The 27,151-nt window shown below is 41.0% G+C and overlaps 1 protein-coding gene across 3 annotated transcripts in view; it reads right to left on the bottom strand.

Annotated features, from left to right (window-relative positions):
- Positions 1-27,151, bottom strand: part of stox2b (storkhead box 2b) — a 53,190-nt gene that overhangs the window by 21,538 nt on the left and 4,501 nt on the right. The window contains exons 1-3 of one of the 3 annotated variants that reach the window (XM_085467679.1): positions 11,098-11,246; positions 10,168-10,217; positions 4,362-4,514 (exon numbers count right to left, since the gene is read on the bottom strand). In XM_085467679.1, the coding sequence (XP_085323805.1) occupies positions 4,362-4,494 (133 nt within the window). In that variant the 5' untranslated portion in view covers positions 4,495-4,514; positions 10,168-10,217; positions 11,098-11,246. Of the gene's footprint in view, positions 1-4,361; positions 4,515-10,167; positions 10,218-11,097; positions 11,247-27,151 lie in introns of those variants that run through there. The other 2 variants (XM_085467669.1, XM_085467659.1) reach the window with 2 other exon arrangements.

Below are 27,151 nucleotides of genomic sequence, written 5' to 3'. Positions count from 1 at the left end.
GTTATCCCATATCTGGAAATACTTTTGTTACAACAGTTGAAATGAGTAATAATAACAATGATAATAATTATATCACAAGAAAAAACTATTTGAACCAGAAAGCTCACGTGGTCACAAAATGTGACCCTGGTACCACTGCCACTTGGATGACCCATTTTAGTGGGTGCCCTAAAACCAATAAAGCAACAGAATTTATGAGACATTGATCGGCCACATTACCTCTATTGGGCTGTGCTATAAAGGGTTTATTCTGCTGTTAAACTTTTTCCTTACCCGCCCAATTTTCACAATCCAGATTATCTTGTATCTATCCTGAAATCATTCCATACTGTGATGGATGCAACATTGCTGAAGCCTTACTGATATGTACTGGTCTTGTCCCAGTCTCGGTCAGTTCTGGACAGAGGTTTTTCACTCCCTGTTTAAGATTCTCAATGTGAGCCTACCACCTAATCTCCTAATGGCTCTCTTTGGAGTGGATGAAGTGTCTCTGCTGGCCTTTAAGACAGGCGCTATTGTTCTGTTCCTTGTTTGCCAGGAGGGCAGTTCTAATGGAAGCTGCCCCTCCCACTCAGAAAACAGTGGTCATATGACCTCACGTCTTGTTTAAAACTGCAAAAAATAAGACATGCACTTCAACACTCTACCAGGAAATTTCAAAACATACCAGGTCCTTTCTTTAAAGCATTTCAAGATGTATCTGAATTTTTCAGCAGCATTTTGCCTGTTTGCAGCTCCCTCATGTCAGGTGTGGAGAAACAGTGTGCAGATTTAGTGTGCAGTCACAACACATTAAATGTTGCCAATTCAAACTGGTTATTAGGACTGTGAAAATGTGGGAATAACAAAGTCTGATGTCTTCATGCATGCTCAATCATCCGGATAAGGAAAGCCCAAAAAGTTGATTCTGTGCATCTGGACGTTTTCAATGGGAGAAATGTTTCGTCACTCATCCAAGTGACATTTCTTTAGTCTCTCTGGTGAGTGAAAAAGCTACGTCCAGATGAACAGCATCAACTTTCTGGAATAAAGCCTGATGGATTTATTGACTTGTTTATGCTCTGCCCAGCTCTGCTGGTGTTGTATTTCTGGTATTCCAAATGTGTGTTGTCAACAGGAAAAGTACTTTCTAGCAGACAAGATTCGCAGTACACACTCGTAACATGGTTGAGATGTTTTTTTCCTTTTCTTCTGTAGTTTTTACATTTTCATTTATCCAGTCTTATAAATGCTGATGCTGAGATTTCCCCAAATGTCTAATATCAACCAATTATACTGGCCAGCTGATAAATTGCTGGGGCTCTAATAAAAACATGTCACTATAGGAATATATATTGACTATATTATCTAATTTGATCTAAAATGTTTCAAACAAATTGCCTATAATAATAATGTTAAAGAGACTAGAAATAACGAATAAATAATAAAGCAACAGCAATTTTCTCACTGTAATTGTTGCATGTGCAACACAGCAGAAGGATGAGGATGTGTAGACCTCATGTGTTGGGTCTGTGTTACCACAGGCCCCGCTAGTTTAGAGACTTATTCCTCATGAAGAACACAAGACAAAACAGAACATCTTCAACCGCTCTTTAACTCGCTAACGAGGGAAGCCTTGGTCAGAACCAGGCGGTGGAGCTTAATGCTCATCACCTGTCTCTAGCTAGAGACAGGTGATGAGCAGCTTCTAGCTTCTAGCTTCTGCTTCTCTAGCAGCTTCCTCGCAGCTATTTATTGACATAACAGTTACAATACACATCACAGCACAAGCACCTCCCACCGCAAACCCCCCCCCCAATGGTTCTAAGACAAGGCACTATGTGTGTGTGTCCTCCTGCTCACCAAAAGGGTCATAAAAGCAGGAAGCTTACAACACAAGAAACAGATCTTTCAGATAGGATGTATCTACAATCAGTGTTGGGGAGTAACGGAATACATGTACCGCCGTTACGTATTTAAAATACAAAATATGAGTAACTGTATTCCGTTACAGTTACCGTTTAAAAAGGTGTTATTCAGAATACAGTTACTTTGTTGAAATAAATGGATTACACTGCGGTACTTCCCTGTTTCATTTTGTCGCGGGTCAGGACTGTTTGGGTTTGTTTGACAGCTACGTTCTGTTGTTCCAGGCGGCAGCTTGCAGTTGCCATGGTTACAGGGTGACGCTCTCGCTCTGCGTGTTTCCTGGGTGAGAGAGCGCCTTTTTGTTGTTGTGCTAAGCTAACAGGCAGAATGCTACAAGCATAGCTCTAAAGAATGTAGCATCATGGGCAGTGTAGTCCGTGCTGCAGGGAGAATGGACTGCCATACACGTTAATGTGTCTGTGAGCGAGGGAGGGAGAAAAAGGGGAGTGGAAAGGTACGAGTTGTCATCGAGGAGAAACGGGAGCTGGAAGCATGTAAATATAATAATAACCACTGCAGCCAAGAAGAGAGCCTGACGAGCCCAGTTGTAAGTAAGCTGTTAAGACTCGACTGTACACCGTGTTCCTGTTTTCCTCCGAAAACAATAAGTTCCGTTGGAGCAGCCTTTCAACGCCTCTCTCTGTCTGTCGCAAGAAAAGTTGACCCACACAACAAAGTAAAGCTATTTTTCGGCTATGAGCCGACAGGGACCCCGCCGTATTAGTCAGAGGTCCCTTTACTACGGTTCGGAGTCGCGGACCTTCAGTAATAGTAATAAATCACACAGCAATAGTACATTCACGTTGTTGTAAAAAGCATGATAATATATTAAGTAATCCAAAGTATTCAGAATACGTTACTCTCATTGAGTAACGTAACGGAATACGTTACAGAATACATTTTAGGGCATGTAATCTGTATTCTGTAATGGAATACATTTTAAAAGTAACCTTCCCAACACTGTCTACAATAAAACCTCCCCAGCACAGAGTGGCTGGAGAGGTGGTCAGAGACAAAGGAACATCTTTGATCGTATAGTTTGAACTAAGACTTTACAAATTTAAGAAACACAATGACAACATTCAACAATTTGACTTAACATTATGTACAGAGTCACAGGGACTATGCTGGCTGATGCGATCATTAAACCAGACATGGGAATGTGTGCAAATTTCCCACAAATTCTCAAGTTAATAAGTCAATAAATCTCTTGCATGGTAACTTTTCTGAATTACAAATGCTTACCATATTAAAAGCCAAAGGTAACATAAAGAAATACATAAGTAACGCTCCAAATAACTAAAATTCCATAACATGCCTTATGAAAAAAACTGAGGAGACAGTTACAAGACAAATAAACACTTTATGCCTCATTTTTAAAGACATAATGTAGATAAATCCGACATTTTCGACCGCTTAAGAAGCTGATTAAAGTAAGTGACTCTTGTTGCCACAACCCTGCTCATAAACAACACTTTCTGAGCTATACCAGGAGTGTAGAGACACAGCTGTGTCATACTTTACTACCACATCGAATCTCACTGTCCACCTCACTGAGACAATAGACAAATTTGGAGCGTATGATACAGTCAAGTCATTCTGTATGTGTGCACAAAGTGGTGACAGAAAAACACTGGAAAAAAGTGGAAGTGAGTATAACTGGGTTTCAGGTTACTGTTTTACACCTTAACTGGTTAGATTTTCTTACATGTTCCATTCAGGAAAAAAATGCAAATGGAAAATGCATATATTATCTTTTTATTTTGGATCTTTACATTATTTTATTTTGCCCACAGGAGCAAAATTATTTCACAAAAACTACCTGGGTCAAAATTATTAGCCCCCCTGATACTAACAGTATCAGTCATTTGTAGTAGTGTTCAACGAGTCTCACACACACATCTCCTGAGCAATCCCAGGTCACTTCTGTTTGGTGAATCTCTTGATCTTCAGTTCAACCAACAGATTTTCGTTGGGTTTCAACTCAGAGCTTTGTGTAGACCAGCAGATAACGTTTACTTTGGTTTTCTGAAGGTAGTTCTTCACCATGAGCAAAGTGTGTTTTGGGTCATTGTCATGTCGGAGGTCAAAGTGATATAAAACTTGGGCAGTCTTTTTCTTTCCAGCTCGGGTCCTCTACCAGAGGCCTGAGAGCTCCAGGGTCCGGTATCTTAGCTGTTCCCAGGACTGCGCTCTTCTGGAAAGAGATCTCGGATTTTGTTCTTGGGATCTGCTGGAGGAGCCTCAAGCTCCCAGGTCTCTGGTAGAGGACCTGAGCTTGAAGGATAAGGACCGCCCCACAGGGGCAAGGGGAGATATATCACTGACACATTTACATTTTTAAAAGGTTAACTGATAACAGAGAAGGTGATAAGAAAGACAGTAACTTGAACCTGTAACTGTGATTGAGTAGACAAGCGTTTACACACAGTGCTGACTGAGGCTGGTGTTACCTGGAAAACATGTCTGCAGGTGTTCAGTTAAGGCCTCCTGAGTGACAGGCTTATGGGCAGAGTTCATAGCAGAGATAGCCAATAACAAAACCTCTCCCAAAGGGATGAACTGTGATTGGCTGATGGGGGACATACTGATCGGTGACACATCACCTGTGAAAAGACAGAAAACGGTTAAGTGACAAGTTTCCTAAACTGCACAATACAAAACAAAACACATCTTAGAAATATATCAAATAAAAAGTCATGTGTCTGCCAGCTCTTCAGGCTTTCTGAAGTCCTGTGAAAATGTGTCTTTAGGCACTACATTACCATCCTGTCACCAAAACAGATCATTTATTCCAATGTTTTAGTTGAATCTGTGAAGTATCACCAAAGATAACACATTTTGAGAAGTATTTTTACACCATCAGGTGAATCCCAAGGAGCTATTAGCCAAAAACTTGAGGTGTCCTTAAAATGTGTGAGGTGTCTCTTTTAAACATTTGAGGAAGCTGGACAACCGGAGGCCAAAACAAAAAAGATTAAGCAGCAAGCATAAAATCTACCTACAGCAGAAGAGTACCTCAAAGTCATGTCATTAAGAAATAAGAAAAATCCAGCAAAAACCTGAAACAGAAACAGAGAGATTTATCTGCCCCTTCAGTTGATCCATTTGCTGTTGACCAAAACTTTGTCAGAAATGGTTTCAGCGGATCAGCAGCTACCAAGAAGCCATTCTTAAAGAAGGGAAACAAGGAGAAAGGCTGAGGGGTTCCAAAATATCCGATTGTTAAGTGATGACTATGAATCCTGCTTCCAAGTCCAAACTACTCTGTTTATTAAGGCTGTTGTGTTTTTAACATGTTTTAATGCTTTGTATCTTCTTCCATTTAAACTAAACAAGCCACTAAAAAAAGTCAGTGATCACTGTCGGCCTCTTTTTCTTTTATTACCACTGTTCATAGGCGGTATGTTTGTAGGTATGTTTTAAAGCTCAGTTTTTAAAACATTACAATGTAACTATGACATTTGCAGAATACTGAAAGGTAAGTAGGACCAGAGTCTAATCTGATTAATGGTCTTTCCATGGATTTGTCAGATAATTAGGACGTTTAACAGAACAGAATACATAAACTGTAGATACTAGGGGTGCAACGATACTCGTATCGATATTGAACCGTTCGATACAGTGCTTTCGGTTCGGTACGCATATGTATCGAACAATACAAAAAATTTTTAATTTATTTGATCAACTTTCCTTCTGACGATGCTGTCTGTGTTGAGCGCTCAGTGGATCTGCACTCGACAGTGCAGCCTAGGCAGAGTAGTCGAACGCAGATTCACTGAGCGCAGGGCAAGCTAGCCAGACAGAAGCTAAGCTCTCCTTGCAACATGGCAAACTGAACCTCCCCCACCCTCATTCAGATCTGGCCTTTGGAACTATTTTGGTCTTCATGTGACGTATGACCCTGAAGGTAAGCGAGTCATGGACTAAAGTAAAACAGTATGTTGGATGTGCCACGCAATGCTCAATTACATGGGTGGGAGCTAGTGCGTTAGCGCAGTTAGCTCGTTAACGTGTTGACGCCGTCCAGCCCCACGCACGGGGCGATCCGCGGTAGCTCTTTAACGGAGATTTGCCGTGTTGTGGCGTTAACGTGATTTCAGATTAACGCTGACAGCACTAGTGGGAACACAACGAATATGACTGCACATTTAAGCCGACATCATCCTCGCGCAAAGACAAGTGGAGGCAGACAAAAACAACAAGCACGCATGCTACAAACTTTACCCGAGTCATTTAGACAGCCGTTAGCACAGGATTCTCCTTATGGGGACCTGATATGTTTAATATGCTGCTGAGAATATAGCCCAGAAGAAGCGTATAGTATAGCTTTTATTTTAAAATCTTTTCCAAAGATGAGGGATTTCTCCATCAGATAGATTTATTTTTTTTATTAATTTGTTGTTTCACCAACATTAAATTTAAAGACTGTACTTTTGAGTTAAAATATATATGGTAAATGGAAGGTTGCCGGTTCGAGCCCCGGTTTGGACAGTCTCAGTCGTTGTGTCCTTGGGCAAGACACTTCACCTGTTGCCTACTGGTGGTGGTCAGAGGTCCCGGGGGCGCCAGTGTCCGGCAGCCTCGCCTCTGTCAGTGTACCCCAGGGTGGCTGTGGCTACAATGTAGCTGCCATCACCAGTGTGTGAATGGGTGGATGACTGGATGTGTAAAGTGCTTTGGGGTCCTTAGGGACTAGTAAAGCCATATACAAATACAGGCCATTTACCAAAATATATATTTATAATTTTAATAAATGACAAATTAATTTTTTAATACATTTTAATACATTTTTTTTGTATCAAAAAAATATCGAACCATGACACCAAAGTATCAAACCAAACCGAACAGAACCGTGAATTTTGCGTATCATTGCACCCCTAGTACTTAGATCTAACTACTCAAGGAACGTCTGGATGTGTGTTCCTGCTGAGAGTTTGAGCACTAGTAGTCTTTGTCCACAGCAGAATTCTCACAAAAAATTAAAAGGGATTTTTTTTTAAAAAGATACCATAATCAACATTAGAATAACATACAGGGTATCCTTGTCCAAGGATATTTTGACATGTAGACGGGAGCAGCTAGGAATCGATTACCTGGCTCTGCCTCCTGAGCAGTTAACATTTAGCAGTTAGCTATTCAAGTTGTCTTACATAGTTCAAAAAATAATACACTAGGATAATTATTCACTCAGGTAGTGCAAATAAACAAATGAAAATAACTTTTAGGTTATTAAATCACTACAGAGGTACTGTAGTGATCTTCAAATCTACAATTTGAGTGACAACAAAATGCTTAATTCACAGGGTTTATCGATCAGGTCCAGGTCAGGACTCAGTGCAGAGAAGTCCATTTTTTTCCACACCAAACTCATATCCATGTCTATATGGCCCTTGCCATATAGACATTTCATGTTGGAACAGGAAAGGGATTTCCCCAAACTGTTTCCACAAAGTTGGGAGCATGAAATTATCCAAAATGTCTTGGTATGCCAAAGCATTAAGAGTTCTTTCACTAACTAAGAACTATAGAGACTGAGCTCAAGCTTTAAAAACAACTCCACATCATAACTGCCCTCCACCAAACGTAACATTTGACACAATGCAGTCAGACAAGTACTGGTAACTCCACACTTGTCCTGTGGTGACATGCTTTACACCACTGCATCCAATGCTTTGCACTGTGCATGGCGATGGAGCTGCTTGGCCATAGAAACCTATTCCATGGAGTCCTACGCACTGTTTGAAGGTGTGTAGCAATTTGACTCTGCAGAAAGTTGGCGACCTCTGCACACTATGCCCCACAACATCCACCGACTCCTCTCTGGGATTTTACGTGGCATACCACTTGGTGACCTGAGTTGGTGTCAGTTCCAACTGCTTTCACTTTGTTATAATACTACTAACTCTTGACTCTGGAATATTCAGTAATGAGGAAATGTCAAGATTGGAGATGTTTTTAATAATTAAATCTTGTTGAAACAGGAACTTTACTGACCTGACGCACATACACTCTTTCTTGTAGATATGAACACAAAGCAAAGAGAAAAAACAGCACAAAGAGACTTAACTGCCACATTGGTCTGCTTTAGAAACATGAACAGGTAGAAAGGGAGACTGCATCCATTTGTTACCTGTTTAGGGTCTAGCTGCTGGGCTGGGGTCAGTGCTCACCCTGCTTTAACATCACTCTGGTTTCTTGGCTAGCTTTGTGTCAGCATGCTGTGTGCACAGACGCTTGCAAACAGCTGAAGTTGTCTGTTTCTGTCCTGGATACCGTTCCCACTTTTCCTTTACACTGTTGTCCTTATGTGCAAAAAAATTTAAGTACTGTCCATATCTCTACAAGAACCACTTCTTCCCAGCCCTAACCACCAACCTTTCAATTAGAAGAAGCCTTGATCTACCTCCTGAACAGAGTCCACATGTTTTAAGAAGGTGCACCTCAATCATTTATTTTCAATCTTCTGCTTTTGGCAAATATTCTACCTTAAAAATGTGTCTTTTGTCTCTGGAGCAGCTAACATGATGGTAAATGTGTTTCTCTACTGCTGGCTGGTTAAAACACAAGATAGCACTGTGGAGCAGAGGTGTGGACTCGAGTCACATGACTTGGACTCGAGTCAGACTCGAGTCATTAATTTTATGACTTTAGACTTGACTTGAAAAAATGTTCTAAGACTTGTGACTTGACTTGGACTTTTACACCAATGACTTGTGACTTGACTTGGACTTTTACACCAATGACTTGGGACTTGAATTGGACTTGAACCGGTTTACTTGAAAAGACTTGATATTTTACCCCAAATATAAAATTTAACATGCATATTATATAGAGATTGAAAATGTGACGTCATTCACGGGTAGAACCGCAAAGGATTCTGGGAACTCGTGGCAAGCGGTACTAGCGCACGCAGGCTTTCAATTAAAATCAGTTATACAGCTATAAAAAGAAACACAAAAATGTCAAGAAGCTGTTGTATTATTAACTGCAATAGCCGGTCGCATGACAGCCACGGGAAGCCGACGGGTAAAGAGATCGGTTGTTATCGGATTACGTCGTTGAAGAGAAATTGTTCAAGCCATGTTTCCGAAGTAACAAAGACGCGACGGATGGCCTGGATTGCAGCCATTCAAAGACCAAATATAACGTCCCAGAACACTCCAGCTCACAGGTTAGTCTGCTCCAAGCATTTACACGAAGGTCAGTGTTTTTTAGTAGTTAATACGTCATTTTCATAACATAATTAGTGATATAGGTTACAAGCAAGTCTGGCGCTGAACAGAAATTGTCGCGCTATGCTCCTTTGTTTATTGTGCATAAATAGTGAATTGTCCTGACACAATATTGCGTTTCGCTTCTGTTATTATGGTACATTGACAAAAACATATACTTTTATTCACAGGATAAAACAGGGTTTTTGTATCACTAATTGTCCAGTACGATTACAGCATACAGTATTATTGTCACTGCTACATTTCTGTGATGCTACCAGAAATTATTTCCACTACTAATTAATTACCCTTGAGCTCAAAGGTCCTATTAATAAACGGTTAACGAATGTGTATTTATGAGGACGATTTGTGAGACTGGTAAACTTATGATAGGTACGATGGTCTTTCGTTCTACACGGTGCATTTCAAGGTCCTGTACCCATCCGTCGGTAAACTGTACCTGGGCTTGTTGCAGTGACCTGAAGTTACTAAACTTCATGAGTGTATGCACTCACTCCAAGAACCGTATGATTATAAATATGCATATAAATATGCTAAGATGAGATAGCTGACTTCATCTAACTAGCAAATGTTGTCCAGGCTACGTTGGTGATGCAGTTTTTTTTAATGTGTATGATATTTTTGTCATGCGATTTTAAAGCCGGTCCTACAACCGCATCCAAGAATAACATGCAGCTTATCTCAGAACTGTCGGTGAAAATTATTCTTGGAGCTAGGTTTAATTGAGCTGCATTTTAAAGAGGTGCAATTTCACAATTTGTGTATATTTTCTAAGTTCACTATTTTGTCATGTGTTGAGAAAAACACAGATTTTAAAATTACATGGTCTAATATTTACATTTAGCATAACTGCAACATTATTTTTTCGTTGTTTTTTTTTAAAGACTCGAAAGGACTTGAAATTCAAAGTTTCAGACTTGTGACTTGACTCGGACTTTTACACCAGTGACTTGAGACTCGACTGACTTGCCTGACATTACTTGAGACTTGACTTGAGACTTGAGGATAAAGACTTGAGACTTACTTGAGACTTGCAAAACAATGACTTGGTCCCACCTCTGCTGTGGAGTGTCGCTTTAACAAATAAAATAAAAATAACAATCCAATTAGATCACTACTATGCAGTTCTAGTAATTCTACTAGTTCTTTTTATGAGTACTTCTTCAGGTAGTAGTGTTTATGTGCTTGTGGTAGTTTAACAATTTACACAACTCCTATCAGCACTCCTATCACTAATACTGTTTTCTCCCATGACTACTATTGTATTTTCCAGAAGAATGAAAATGACTAGCATAGCCGATAACTAGTTTTAGCCAGATCACAATCTATTAAAAGAAATACATCATTAATTTTGAGTAAAAGCATCAGCCTTCCCTAACTGTGCATCTGTAGTTTTTGGTCCAGTCTGGGCAATAAAAATCACTGGTAAAGATTAGCCATTTTGAAGTAGCTGCTGTTAGCTTACAGCGCTTCTCTCTTCTTGCTACTACAACTTTCTAATAGCAGACAGGTAGGGAGACAGAGCTAATCAGTAAAATCAGAGGACAAATCATATACAGGAGACACCTTCAGAGAAAAACCAGGATGCTAAAAAAGAGATCAACGAGCAGCTGCATGAAGCAGTGTAGCTGGTAAGAAAAGAGACAGTAGTACAGAGCAAATTACTGAACACTGATTGTTTACTGCCACCACAGTCAGAGACACGTACAATCAGCCAGCCTCCTTTGTCCACAGTACTAAACCACACCCCCTCCACTTCTAATGCTCTTTATAAACCTCCATTATCCTTCTTGCAGCATGTATGCCTTATTCCTTATCCCTGTAATCTTGTCCCATCTAATTATTCTATAACATTAAACCATGCTATAATGATAAGGTAGCAAGTTGTGAAGAGGCCAGTGATAAAAATAGGGGGAGAAAAAACCAAACAGATAAAGTAAAGGGAGATTCATACCTTAGCTGATATTATCCACTTCCTTCTGAAAATTTAAATCCAGTTGGAAAGCTGCGGCCTATGGCTTCTAACGTTAACGCAAATCTCTCCCCTTGCTGCCTCACACAGCAGTTCATCCTGCTTTTACCTCCAAACACACACACACTGCTCCTCCCCCTCTCCTCTCTTATTACACAGGCATCATGCTCCTCTATTCTACTCACACAGGCACAGCCCCGCCCCCACTCTTCACACACAGTGTTCAGTCAAAGGCTACCCACAATCCTCTGCACCACACAAAGACAAGGGGGTGTGACCAATCACACACTGCCTCACTCTGCACCAGTGTTATTTAGCCCTTCCGTCACTGCATGCATGCTGACATTCCAGTTGTGGGCGGGCTACTGAGAAGGTTGCCATGACAACGTATCCCAAGTTGCTCTTTGTTGCTAATACTTTGCAGTAGACATTTGTTGCTATAGAAGTGCAGACATAGAAGTCTGCTCTGCTCTATGTGTGTGTGTGTGTGTGTGTGTGTGTGTGTGTGTGTGTGTGTGTGTGTGTGTGTCCTACATCAATCCTTAGTGTCCTAACTGGGTCACACCAGAACCCAGCTGCAGTGCTGCAGCACTGACACACACGCACACATACAATTACAATTATTCACTCAGAGTCAACTCTGAATAAACTACAGAATAACTGCTTGCACATACACCGAAGATTTCAAAGTAAATATGTTAAACATTCTCTAAGAATGATCGTCACATCTGGTAAATTCAAAGTAGCCTACACTACAAGTATGAGACTAATATGATGATACCAATTCTCTACCATGATTTTGGCTTCCCACAATTAAATGAACATATTAAGAAACACTGAAAATGCATGCTCCTCAACAGAATACAACGCAGATGAATATTAGGCGCTCCATCACTGCCTGCACGGGGGATGCATGTCAATCCCAGTTCCTGCATGTTGCAATGTGAAGTTTGCTGGACTTGTCTGGACCAGTAACACCGCATTAAGACATACGAGAAAACTGAAATATCTAGCACAGCAGAAAAGCTTGGAAAATCAGCCATTGTTTGGAAATTGGATTCAGCAGAAGTGATGCGAGTAGAAATGATATGCAGAGTGTTGTGGAGCCATGTGTGCACCGCCTGAAACTTACTCCACCACCAACATATAATGCCAAGAAAATCAATGCAGTTGCTAACATAAAAGCAAGCATACAACACTTCTGTGCATCCATCCAGCTGGCGCAATGAAATCACCAACCAATCGCATTCCATTGACCATTCCGATGTGTGTAAATGTTGATTACATATTTTGTGGGTGGAGCCTAATTGGTGACAGAAAGTTAGAGCTGTTGCTACCAGTGTCATCACTTAACGCTGATGACACCGGCTAGGTTTAAAACTAGGTTTGTTTCGTCCAGATACTTACCGGTGCCCTCTGATAAACTAAGTTTTAGTAATGGGAAGATGTTTCCTGACCTGTACTCACTGTCGGTTCAGTGGATCAAAGGTCCAACTGGCCTAGGTTACAGGGGCCCGACATATTTGTGTGCCTTGTTAAAAAGAAACGGAAAAGAAAAAGGAAAAATTTGCGGCTTGCAAATCTTTAGATGCCTACAAACTTTGTCCTATGCAGTCATTGTCCTCGGGATTCCCATAAACTTGTTCCGCATTCACCTAGGGACCATTTTTGGCCCGAGGACAACACAAGGGACATCGAATACTGACATGTGTCAGCTGAGTTTTGTGTGCTGCAGCTGCTGAGCCAGAGGCATGGACATAAAACAGAGCTGTACAAGACGTAGGCCTAATCAAGTTTAGGTGGAGTTTATTTTCGTTATGCTGGGTACTAGCTAGCATGACAGAGTTTCTATACAGCTGGGTGGGTGCTATGATGTTACTGATGTTGAACTTTATTTTATTCATAAGGTTAGTTAGTTAGTGAATGTGTGTGTGAATGGGTGAATGACTGAATGTAGTGTAAAGCGCTTTGGGGTCCTATGGACTAGAAAAGCGCTATACAAATGCAGGCCATTTACCATTTACCATTTAGTAGAATTGCCAACCGTCCTGTAAAAACGGAATCGTCTCGTATTCAGAGAAAATATTACGCGTTTTGTATTGAGGTGAGAAGGAACACAGTTTGAAACTGATCAATGATCAGCTGATCGGCTTTTCTCTCTTGTTTATTTATCGCCCACTTTGTGCCAGAAAGAAAAAAAAAAACAGTGGAGGTCGCGTTAAACAACAGCAGCACGTTTAAGCTTGATCAGCTGTTGTTAGAATTTATTTAATATTAATTTCTAGTATCAGCTGATGTTTGCTGGAGCCACAGCTGTAAAGCTGCTGGTCATGATGTCGGTTTGGATATGTGGTGAGAGGGAAACATGAAGATGAAAACAGGAGATGTCCTTACTGGATCATCAGAGCTGAACAGGTGATGGAGAAACAGGTTTACCTTTCAGGTGACATGAATGAGTTGAAGTTATGAACTGTTTCTGAGAGACAAATAACACCAGGATCCTTTTCTAAGTAGCTGACAGCTGGTAACTGTGCAGGGGCGGGTCTATCAAAGTGTTGCCAGGGGGGCAGGTAGGGCATTAACAGGGAGAGGGGGGCACAAAGAAATACTTTTCTTTCTTATTCTCATTCAAAATGTCTCGCTTTTAAAAAATAATTATCTGAATCTTACAACAAACGATTGATAGATTGATGCATATATACCATCAGAACAGTGTACATCACTGTCACAACAGCATTTATTTGCATTCAAAGGCTTTATGATTTTTCCTATAATGGCGGCTGGTCTCTAGTCAAAACGCCCGGGCCGATTTTTTGTCCCAGTCCAGCCCTGTATGCAGCTCATCTGCAGCCTGATGTTACCTGCATCTTCCTATTCAGAAGGCAGAATTTCCGAGTTCTGAGTGCAATCAAAGCACCACGACTGCAGTTTTTGTGTTGGATGTAAAAGGTGCACATGACGCTGTGACGTAGGCTAGAATCATGGCAGCAGTCAATGACGGTCCAGGCGTGGGATTTCTCTCGTGGAAATGTGCACATTATCTTTTCCTTTCTGTTGGTAGGTGGCACAGTGCACTGTGGCAAGTACACAAGCTAGAAGACTGGTAGTCTGGCTGGGTATCCAGTAGAGCTGGGCGATAGAACGATAACGATATGTATCGCGATATAACTTTTACTCGATAGAGAAATTAAGCTATCGCGATAGACCTCGCCGCTCTTGTCCTCTTAAAAAAAAAAAAAAAAAAAAAAAAAAAAAGGTCAGCCAATCCAAATTAAGTAGCGCAGAGCCGAACCAATCACAGCCGCAGCGTCACGTCGCGTGACTTGTTACGTACAGCACAAGTGCCAAGCCGCACGTGTGTTTGTTTGGGAAGCAGCCAGCAGGTAATGGAGCCAGCGCGTAATGGAGGAAATGAGTGTGCCGACTAGAAAAATCAACCGAGCGTGACCGAAGAGAAAACAGATGATGGTTCCAACGCCGGAGAGATTGTCGAACGGAAGAGCCATAGAAGTTCCGTAGTGTGAAGGTATTTCGGCTATTTCAAGTCTGACAAAAAACAGAGTAGCTGCACTGTAAATTGTGCCGAAAGCAAGTCTGGAAATACAATAAACTGGTGCATGCGTCACACTGCGCCGCGTTATTGTTTCGGTGAAATGAATTTCTACAATACTGTTACTGTTAATTCTACTCTCTGCAGTGTTTAAATGCTTACATATACACACAGTTACTGTCCGTCCACACATACGACTCGGTTCTGCTTCTATGCCCCAGCTTTGTTTACTTTTTCCCACCGAGGCTTCTAGACTTCTGATTGGCCAACATTTCTGCACGGTTAGGAATCTAGCGCCACCTGCTGCTTTGGCATGTTCATAGCAGCGTTTTCCTTCATTTCTGCCTTTATGTGTGGACGGGATTATTTTTTAAAACGAAAACGGAAAATCTCCGTTTTCAAAAATACCCGTGTACGTGTGGATGTAGCCTCAGTCTCTGACTGGAAGCGCTAATTCGTCATTCGGCTTTTGTCAGACTAAAGTAACTGTTAAAACTGTTTGAAAAGCTCAGCTATACAACAAGGAGAGATTGAGAATTTCCTTTTAGTTCTCAGTTTATTTGATATTGACAAAAGTTAGTCAGTTTTGTCTGTTCTTCTGTAAAACAAACTAAGATTTATTTTTAGAATTAATATTTTGTTTCTAAGTGGAATTGACAGTTTAGTCTGTTTCGTTTGTTCTGTTTTGAAACTTAAACGCTTTAGCGGCTGCCTTTTGTGTAGTTTGCAATATTTGCCTTTATTTATCTGAAAAAGTCTCATGTTCCTTAAGTACATCTACCCTGTTGAACTTATTATGGGAAATAAATATTTAAATAAAAACAAGCTGCTGATTATTTCACATTTTACTTGTGAGCAACGGCACATTTAAATCTTACAAATATAGTTATTTGGCTCATATCGTGATAGATATCGTTATCGCCTGAAATGAAAAAAACATATCGTGATATGAAAAAATCTCATATCGCCCAGCTCTAGTATCCAGTTACAGAAGCAACACATTAACAAGAGAAGTCTGAGTAAAACCAAAGTTACTTTCCCTAGTAACTAGTTACTTTGAAAGTAACGAGTAACTTGAAGTAACTGAGTTACTTTTAATAGAAGTATAAAGCACCCCTCCAATAGCCAAACCCATCTGTTCTCCGATTGGATTGTTAAATTTGTGATTGACATGACATTGGCCAATCAGATGAAAGGAAGAAAAAGACGGTCAAAATTCGTACTTGAAACTTGAGTGCAGAGTTTCACACGTATTTTTTGGCTAAGTACACACACAAATTCTTTTTACACATACAAAACTGATTTACAAGTACAAAATATTTATGACCACAATTTGAGCCCATAAACATACCGTTTGACTTATGAATTTGACAAACGAATAAATAATATACACTGTGTGTGTGTTTCTGTGCAAGTATACCATCAACACTGACACATATACAAGAAAACAGCCTTTGAATAGCCACTGTAGTGACCACTACGCGTGAAAGCGTTAGACAAGAATGTTGCTTTTTCTGTCAAAATGTTGTCATTTGACAAAATGGTTATCAAATGCAAACACTGATTTGTGAATGTTTGACATTTTTATTGTGTATCCTAGCAAACACAGTATTAAAGTTAGTCAAAGAAAAAAATCAACCTCATTAACTTTTATCCAAAAAAATCTGTAGAATCAATTATACAGCAGCACTGGTTATATTTTCTTTGAACACATTTTGGCATTTTTCAAGCCAGTTTCTTTAAATGCTGGCGATGACAGTGTCTGCTTCATTAAACCTAAAGACAATGCTCTTACTACTGATCCCCAAAGCATAGTTTTAGGAGCTTTGTGGACTTTATGAACCATCTTTATCTGAAATAAAAAGATGACAACCTGTATGAGAGGAAACTTCTGCTGAAAAACACCAAATCAAAATCTTAAAGTGATCATGAATGTTTTATTTCATAATACAAGATGTTTGCAACAGTTTACTAATCAAATAATCAAGATTACTGGACCCTAATTAACCCCTAAAAAAAACTCTGGTAACAGTGTGCAGGTTGTTATGTCTCATAATCACAAAAGGAGGGATTTCAGAGCTCAGACGTGTAAAACTTACTGCTGTACTAGTAAGTTTTACACTGTCTGAAGAGTTAGGGTGTTGTTGACAGGATGGTGCAGGATCCCAGGACAGCAGCAAGCGAGGACTTCAGCTTGCTTTCTTATTCTGTTCAACCTATAATCAAAATAAGTAGGGACAAGGACATATTATTAGGGATTAACTTTTTATTTCCACACTGGCTCTGTGTTGTATACATGAACAATGATGGAACAAAGACTGGATTTTCTGCAGCCTCCCCTGCTGCAGATACTCAGTCATCACATTGCAGCTCCAGGATCTGTTAGGCTTAGCTAAGTTCGTATTCAGTGCCATTACTTTGTGCCATCATCAAATGCTTGCGTTAAAACCGACTCATAGCATCTAAACATTTACATGCCATGTCTGCTAACATGCGGCTGTTGCTAAATTTATTTTATAGTGTTTACTGTGATAAAACAACCACTGACAACACTATCTGGGCATTTGCTGTCAGTACAAGTTCAGAACTACATGACTGAGTTTGCTTTTCCCTATAATAAACCGCAGAAACCTGAAAACTTACCTGATATAAAGTAAGCACTGCAAAGACAAGAATTTCTCTGTCCAGTCAGTCCGTTTGATGGATTGCAACCATAAAAGCCTGTGGATGGCTCCAAAAGCCATCTCTGAAAATGGTCAACGCCACTTTTCCTCTGATTTCTGTTCTAACAGCCGTCTGTACAACAGGACAGTTCTTCCTTATTCTGACTATCGCTCCAGTTATACCTATTATGCCTATTTCCAGTGTCTCTCTGCACACACGTACAGAATGACGTAACCAAGAAAGCAGTCTGTCATATTATCACTCGTGTTTTAAGGCATTCAGTTTATAGGTTATCACCTTTTTAATACATAACAGTTTAAATACCTGTATTTGTTCCAGAATAATTATATTAATACAAACACAAACACACACATCATAATCATAATCATAATGGCCCCGCCCCTCCCTGAGCCTGGTTCTGCTGGAGGTTTCTTCCTGTTAAAAGGGAGTTTTTCCTTCCCACTGTCGCCAAAGTGCTGCTCATAGGGGGTCATATGATTGTTGGGTTTTTCTCTGTATCTATGAAGCACCTTGAGGCGACTTTTGTTGTGATTTGGCGCTATATAAATAAAATTGAATTTAATTGAATTACGTTTTTCACACATTTGTGGAATTCATACCACATTTAATTTAAATATGTATCATTGTTATTGTATTTAAAACAGTTTTAATTTTAAATTTAGTTGTAATTTTAAATCAGTATTTAAATACAACTACTACTCAGTTTGAAATAAATGCAAACTATTATCTAGTAATCTCAGACATATAACAACTCTACATACAGTGACATTAAAACTATTGGACCACCTTCACAACACAAGTATTAAAAGATAACTGTATTTCATGAGCCAAAATGCTAAAACTTACATCTCTAGTGTACAAAAGTTCTCTTGTCCCTGAACAAAACAGCTGGTTATTTTTGTAGAGCTGTTTTGTAGAAGGTGTTTCAACTGCTCTTTTGGAGTCATGACATACACTATATTGCCAAGTATTCACTTATCTGCCTTTATGCCCATGTTGGCTCACCCTCTGCAGCTATAACAGCTTCAACTCTTCTGATAAGGTTTTAAACCAAGTTTAGGACTGTGTTTGAGTTTTTGACCATTCTTCCAGAAGTGCATTTGTGTCAGTCACTGACGTGGGATCAGAAGGCCTTGCTCACAGTCTCCACTCTAATTCATCCCAAAGCTGTTCTATCGAGTTAACGTCAATCCAGGACTCTGGTATGGAAGAACTTGATTGGTTTGGACAGTCCTGACCTGCACAAACTCAATCATCATGTCTTTATGGACCTCGCTTTATGCACTGGTGCGCAGTCATGCCGGAAAAGGAAGCAGAGAACAGTCAAAGGAGCTTGCAAAGAACTACGATGACCTGGATGACTGAGAACCTTCACAGACATGAAGCAGAGAACACATCTCCACGGCTCTAGAGTCCACTGGCGAGTAGGCAGAGGTTGACTGGTAGTTTGAGACAGAACTGGCTTTGTCCAGCTGTTTTGGGGGACATTCATCTCTTCCAGGTGCCAGTCAGTTCTTGGGCACCTGAGGCCCTGTCCTCAATGTGTACTGGGATTGCCAGCCTCTGGTGGAGTCACCTTACGCTTTGGGGCTCTTGCCCATTGGCCGTGGGGGCTCTTCCCGGGGCCTCCTTGGTTATTTGTGTTGCCTTGGGTCTTAAGTGCTTTTGTGAGGCTCCGCTTAAACTATGCATATATAAAAATAAAAAAATGTAAATAAAATTGACTAACAAGAGGAGCCTATAGAGAGTTTATGGAGTTCCTCTTGGCAAAGGAAAACAAAGTGCTCTTCCTAGATGAGAAGCAAGTTCTAAAGATGCCAGTGGCAGATGCAATGATCCCATTATGTAACGTCTGAAACATCACACAAGCCAGTCTGAGTGCTCAGAGTAGAAATCTGCTATATGAATACCTGCCTATTAACCAGCTGCCAACATTTTAACTTTTACCATGTGACTGTTCTAAAGAGCTTGAAGTAGGTATGTTGCAAACCAACAGAGAAGGATAAAATACAGTAAGGTTTTGTGTATGTGTGTATAGAGTGTGTGTGTATAGAAGAGAAAGAACCAAAAATAGCCCTTGCCAGTGAAGGCTTAGGACTGCAGGGGCTGGCTCCCTAAACTAGGCCAGGGCCTTGGGTAACCTGATGGTTCCAAATTTAAGTTTGTAAAGAGAGGTTGCCAGATGTGAGAATTAAAATATGTGTCACAGATGAGATAGTAAGTAAAAATACCTTTTATATGCACAGAAACACAGGTGTGTGTGTCTGTTGTGAGGATAGCTAAGCAAAGACGAGATGGATCTAAAGTTGCATGGAAGCTGCATGAGAGGAGCTCCCATTACATCCGATTGTGTGTGTCTATATCTCTGTGTTCTGTGTATCTGTCAGGCTTCCAACAGAATGACAAAGCAAGTGTTCAAGTGTTAAAAAGGCACAACTCTAGCATGTATAACAGCAGCCTTTACATAAATTGTGAGGCTGAAACGAGGGAAGGAAGCAGAGAAAAACATCAGAGGCAAACATAAGTCCAAAAGTCCTGAATTACTCTTAATTTCTTTATACTTTGCAAGGGGAATGGGGCATAGATTCACTTTACTGAAACATCTGTAAATATATAGAAATACAGTTTAAGTATATAGGGCAAAAATCTATTCTGTTTTATTGATACAGCTCTAATTCACAGCAATAGTCGCCTTCTGTTCCATTCTCTGCCAGGATTATCCCACACTGCTTCAGTAATGTTGAGGTCCAGGTTCTGTCTGACAGGGTTTGTTTTTTGGTCCACTCTACATGGTGATGATGGACCAAAATCTCATGGCACACAGCAAAATCTCCAGTGTTAAATTAACACTGGAGATTGTCTATATGGGTCCACACCTCTGAGTGTTAAATACAACACTGTTGAGTGTTAAATTAACACTTTTGACAGTGTTATATGTTTAAAAGTAACCTAGTCAGTTTTGAAGATTAACAAAGGCTAACACTGAGCAGTGCTGATTTTCTAACACTGGAATATTTCTAACATTTTGAGTTATTTTCTAGTGTTAGAAAATCAGCACTGCTCAGTGTTAGCCTTTGTTAATCTTCAAAACTGACTAGGTTACTTTTAAACATATAACACTGTCAAAAGTGTTAATTTAACACTCAACAGTGTTGTATTTAACACTCAGAGGTGTGGACCCATATAGACAATCTCCAGTGTTAATTTAACACTGGAGATTTTGCTGTGCACTTTTCTGCAATCACTATTCTATTAATTTTGACATGATCCCTAATACCACTGACTGAAATGCCTCCACTGATTTTTACAGGGAGTGCAGAATTATTAGTCAAGTTGTATTTTTGAGGAATAATGTTATTATTGAACAACAACCATGTTCTCAATGAACCCGAAAAACTCATTAATATCAAAGCTGAATGTTTGTGGAAGTAGTTTTTAGTTAGTTTTTAGTTTTAGCTATTTTAGGGGGATATCTGTGTGTGCAGGTGACTATTACTGTGCATAATTATTAGGCAACTTAACAAAAAACAAATATATACCCATTTCAATTATTTATTTTTACCAGTGAAACCAATATAACATCTCCACATTCACAAATATACATTTCTGACATTCAAAAACAAAACAAAAACAAATCAGCGACCAATATAGCCACCTTTCTTTGCAAGGACACTCAAAAGCCTGCCATCCATGGATTCTGTCAGTGTTTTGATCTGTTCACCATCAACATTGCGTGCAGCAGCAACCACAGCCTCCCAGACACTGTTCAGAGAGGTGTACTGTTTTCCCTCCTTGTAAATCTCACATTTGATGATGGACCACAGGTTCTCAATGGGGTTCAGATCAGGTGAACAAGGAGGCCATGTCATTAGTTTTTCTTCTTTTATACCCTTTCTTGCAGCCACGCTGTGGAGTACTTGGACGCGTGTGATGGAGCATTGTCCTGCATGAAAATCATGTTTTTCTTGAAGGATGCAGACTTCTTCCTGTACCACTGCTTGAAGAAGGTGTCTTCCAGAAACTGGCAGTAGGACTGGGAGTTGAGCTTGACTCCATCCTCAACCCGAAAAGGCCCCACAAGCTCATCTTTGATGATACCAGCCCAAACCAGTACTCCACCTCCACCTTGCTGGCGTCTGAGTGGGACTGGAGCTCTCTGCCCTTTACCAATCCAGCCACGGGCCCATCCATCTGGCCCATCAAGACTCACTCTCATTTCATCAGTCCATAAAACCTTAGAAAAACCAGTCTTGAGATATTTCTTGGCCCAGTCTTGACGTTTCAGCTTGTGTGTCTTGTTCAGTGGTGGTCGTCTTTCAGCCTTTCTTACCTTGGCCATGTCTCTGAGTATTGCACACCTTGTGCTTTTGGGCACTCCAGTGATGTTGCAGCTCTGAAATATGGCCAAACTGGTGGCAAGTGGCATCTTGGCAGCTGCACGCTTGACTTTTCTCAGTTCATGGGCAGTTATTTTCCTCCTTGGTTTTTCCACACGCTTCTTGCGACCCTGTTGACTATTTTGAATGAAACGCTTGATTGTTCGATGATCACGCTTCAGAAGCTTTGCAATTTTGAGACTGCTGCATCCCTCTGCAAGATATCTCACTATTTTTGACTTTTCTGAGCCTGTCAAGTCCTTCTTTTGACCCATTTTGCCAAAGGAAAGGATGTTGCCTAATAATTATGCACACCTGATATAGGGTGTTGATGTCATTAGACCACACCCCTTCTCATTACAGAGATGCACATCACCTAATATGCTTAATTGGTAGTAGGCTTTCGAGCCTATACAGCTTGGAGTAAGACAACATGCATGAAGAGGATGATGTGGACAAAATACTCATTTCTCCCTCCCATTCTACTTTTAAATACTCTAGGAACAACAAGTAGGCCTGCAGTGTGAGAGCGAAGTGCTCTAATGATGTCTTGAAGATAGGATGGCACCTGATTTTTCTAGACATTGTATGTTAGAAGAAGGATTAATTCAATTCTGGATTTAACAGGGAACCAATGAAGAGAAGCCAATACGGGAGAAATGTGCTCTTTATTTTTAGTCCCTGCAAGTATTCTTGCTGCAGCATTTTGGATCTTGGAGGTGGCAGTACCATGCTGTGGGGATGTTTCTTTTTTTTTTTTTTTTTAGCAGGAACTAGGTGACTATTTAGGGTCAGGGGAAAGATGAATGCACCAATGTAAACATCCTTGATCTGCTCTAGAGCTCTCTGGATCTCAGACTAACAGAACAGAATGACTCTAAGCGCTCTAAGCGAGGACAAGAAAGAAGTGGCTTTGGGACCACTCTGTAAATGTCCTTGACTGTCCCAGCTAGAGCCCAGACTTGAACCTGATTGAACTTCTCTGTAGAGATCTGAAAATGTCAGTGCACTAACACTGCCCCTCTAACGTGATGGAGCTTGAGAGGTTCTGCAAAGAATAATGGGAGAAACTGCCCCAAAATAGGTGTGCCAAGCTTGTACAGACTTGAGACCATTATTGCTGCCAAAGGTGTTTCAACTGAGTTTTTAAGAAAGGCTGTTTTCTGTATTATTCATTCGCTTATTACCCACCAGTCTACCGTTGTTTACAGCGCTGTGGCTGCTGTCTTTTTCTTTTTTTCACTTAAATGACCTCGGACAAGAAAGCCTATTTTTTCTGTTGTTCAATACTGAAGAAATTTAAACTTTATATGCAGAACATTGTAGAATATTTTTAAGGTTATCTGCTATAAAAAGCCAGACCAGGAAAATCTCCTTCATGTTTTTCTGTGTTTTATTCTCAGTTACTTTCACACAAAGGCATCTGCTGTGATGTTCACAATTCTGATGAAGTCAGTGCTGATAAATGATCAGAATTATAATATTTCTGACTGTCTGAGGCTAAGTTGAATCGAATCGGGACTTTGAAAACCGGAATCGAGTGGATTATAGAAATCAGTGATGATACCCAGCCCTAGTGAGCAGCCTAGGCACGACAGAAGTGGATGTAGCTGTAATAGGAAAAGAACTATTGCTAACTTTTCTGTTAAGTTAAGGCCTGATCCTTCTGAAATTCATAGCCAGTGCTCTGACACGGTGTCATCAATCTTTGAATGCTGAAAAAGCACAGTGTATCCAGAAAAACACATTATATTAATTATTATAAAATCTGTGTGCGCCTAACTTTTGTACCGGTACGCCTAACTTTTTAAAGTTAGGCGTACCGGTACGCCCATGACAAAAAGTTAGTCTAGAGCCCTGAATGGTCAGTAGCAATGGGCCAAACATCCCATACTCCCAATGCACCTCCCATAGGACACCCCGAGGGACACGGTTGAATGCCTTCTCCAAGTCCACAAAACACATGTAGACTGCTTGGGCAAACTCCCATGCACCCTCGAATATCCTTAAGAGGATAAAGAGCTGGTCCAGTGTTTCACTACCAGGACAAAACTACATTGTTCCTCCTGTATCTGAGGTTTGATATGTATGTATATGTATATATATACATATACATACATATACATACGTATATGTGTGTATATATATACATATACATACGTATATATATGTATATATATATATATATACACACATATACGTATGTACACTCAACAAAAATATAAACGCAACACCTTTGTTACTGCTCCCATTCCCCATGGGATGGACGTAGAGACCTAAAATTCATTCCAGATACACAATATAACCATCCCTCCCAAACAGTGGTCACAAATCAGTCCAAATGTGTGGTAGTGGGCACATCTGCTATATTGAGATAATCCATCCCACCTCACAGGTGTGCCACATCAGGATGCTGATCTGACATCATGAGTAGTGCACAGGTGTACCTCAGACTGCCCACAACAAAAGGCCACCCTGGAATGTGCAGTTTTTTGCGCTATTGGGGGTCTGGGGACCCAGAACCGGTCAGTATCTGGTGTGACCACCATTTGCCTCATGCAGTGCAACACATCGTCGCATGGAGTCTATCAGATTGTCAATTGTGGCCTGTGGAATGTTGGTCCACTCCACTTCAATGGCTGTGCGAGGTTGTTGGATATTCGTGGGAACTGGTACACGCTGTCGTATACGCCGGTCAAGCACATCCCGAACATGCTCAATGGGTGACATGTCCGGTGAGTATGCTGGCCATGCAAGAACTGGGACATTCTCAGCTGCCATCTGCCCTGAACAATGTGAACCATGATTCATCCGTGAAGCGCACACCTCTCCAACGTGCCAGACGCCATCGAATGTGAGCATTTGCCCACACAAGTCTGTTACGGCGACGAGCTGGAGTCAGGTCAAGACCCCGATGAGGACGACGGGCATGCAGTTGAGCGTCCCTGAGACAGTTTCTGACAGTTTGTGCAGAAATTGTTTGGTTGTGCAAACCAATTGTTCCAGCAGCTGTCTGGGTGGCTGGTCTCAGACGATCTTGGAGGTGAACCTGCTGGATGTGGAGGTCCTGGGCTGGTGTGGTTACACGAGGTCTGCGGTTGTGAGGCCGGTTGGATGTGCTGCCATGTTCTCTGAAACGCCTGTGGAGACGGCTTATGGTTGAGAAATGAACATTCAATGCACGGGCGACAGATCTGGTTGACATTCCTGCTGTCAGCATGCCAATTGCACGCTCCCTCATTGCTTGTGGCATCTGTGGCATTTTGCTGTGAGACAAAACTGCACATTCCAGGGTGGCCTTTTGTTGTGGGCAGTCTGAGGTACACCTGTGCACTACTCATGATGTCAGATCAGCATCCTGATGTGGCACACCTGTGAGGTGGGATGGATTATCTCAATATAGCAGATGTGCCCACTACCACACATTTGGACTGATTTGTGACCACTGTTTGGGAGGGATGGTTATATTGTGTATCTGGAATGAATTTTAGGTCTCTACGTCCATCCCATGGGGAATGGGAGCAGTAACAAAGGTGTTGCGTTTATATTTTTGTTGAGTGTATATGTATATATATATACACACACATATACGTATGTATATGTATATATATACATATATATACACATAAAAACACCCAGCACGCCCCTGCGGGCGGTTTATCCTTCAAGCTCGGGTCCTCTACCAGAGGCCTGGGAGCTTGAGGGTCCTGCGCAGTATCTTAGCTGTTCCCAGGACTGCGCTCTTCTGGACAGAGATCTCCGATGTTGTTCCCGGGATCTGCTGGAGCCACTCGCCTAGCTTGGGAGTCACCGCACCTAGTGCTCCAATTACCACGGGGACCACCGCATTTCATCTCCGAGGAAGGGATCCCAGAGAGAAGTAAAGCAAGTGTATAAGTTCATCTCTGAATGTTTGTAAAGCATTCCGACGTTAAGTTTAACAACCGATATGTGGAGCGACTGCCTCTTCTCTCTCTCTCTCCTGCTGCTACTTCAATCACGAAACTGATCAATGATCAGCTGATCGGCTTTTCTGTCGTGAGTCCGTCTCTCTTCTCTGTTTTTGGTCCACTTCGCGCCAGAAAGAGGAAACCAGCGGCTGAACAACAGCAGCACGTTTAAGCTTGATCAGCTGTTGTTAGAATTTATTTAATATTACTTTCTACTCCAGGATCTTTTTCTACGTAGCTGACGCTGGTAACTGTGCAGGGGCGGATCTAGCAAAGTTTAGCCAGGGGGGCCGATAGGGCATGAACAGGGAAAAGGGGGCACAAAGACATACTTTTCTTTCTTATTCTCAATTAAAATGTCGAGCTTTTAATAAATAATTATCTGAATCTTACACCCAAAGTTTTAATCTGATGTAAAATGTATAGAAGTCCATTACTGTATATAGTAACTGTTAAGTCTAATATACTCTAGTAAGCTATAGTACTTTTTTCTTTGGGAAGGTACCATCTGTGCAGTCTGCAGTTCTGTTGAAGAAAGATGTTGAATCTGTTTAATTATTCTTGAAAAATAATTTAACTCTGTGCATTTTTTTTTTCACACTGCATCAAATTAAAGTTGATTACGTCGATTAAGCATCATGAGGTGGAGGGTGATACGTATGACCTCTCAGCTAGGTTCTAGCCAATCATTTTACGTTTCCGAGGATAGTAGGCGGGCCCAGGTACGTACGTTCTTTTAGAGCAGAGCAACAGATTAAAAATGCCCAAGGCGAAGCGGTCAAAGTCTGGCTGTACTTCACAGCAAAATATGCAAACTCAGCAGCAACAAGTGCTTTAAGCTGATACTGTGATACTGTCAAAGGAGGTAACAACTCAAATCCGATGAAACACCTGGCGACGCATAGCGTTTTTTTAAAAGCAGAGAAATGCGCCGTATTTGATAGCTTGCTGCGAGACCTCACACCTCACACATCTACTGCGGGTGTGGTGCCTGTTATCGGACCCGGAGTTAGCAACATCCCCCAAAAACCCGAAGAGGAGAGTCCTGGCCCCTAGCCCTGCCAGTGTAGCAGAAATGATGAGGATGATGATGCAGCAGCAGCCGTTCTTCTCTGCGTGAGTAGCTTAATGTTGTTCGTGTGTAATTTACATTGAGTAGGCTAACCACGTTATTACATTAATGCATGTAAGGTGAACTAGCAAACACCATCATAGTTACATGCGGCTGTCTTCTTGTTTGATGGCAGATACTCCCTTCACCCTGGCCAAAAAGGCTAAAATGACCAAAGAAAAAGTGGAAAACAGTTAAACATGAGAGGTCAAAGGAGCTTGCAAAGAAAAGCGTCTGGACTTCTTTAAGTTACTTGAAGACGTTTCACCTCTCATCCGAGAAGCTGCTTCAGTTCTAAGGTCAAATGGTGGAGAGTCCCAGATATAAGCCTAGTGGGAGTGACCCCCCACAGAGGGACAAAAGG

The sequence above is a fragment of the Copadichromis virginalis genome, linkage group LG2 (genome assembly GCF_057382275.1).
Source record: "Copadichromis virginalis isolate Kocher_CV1m ecotype Utaka linkage group LG2, C_Virginalis_male_GT1.1, whole genome shotgun sequence".
Taxonomy (NCBI): domain Eukaryota; kingdom Metazoa; phylum Chordata; class Actinopteri; order Cichliformes; family Cichlidae; genus Copadichromis; species Copadichromis virginalis.
Note: the sequence above shows the minus strand (reverse complement) of the source record. Positions and strands in the feature narration are given on the sequence as shown.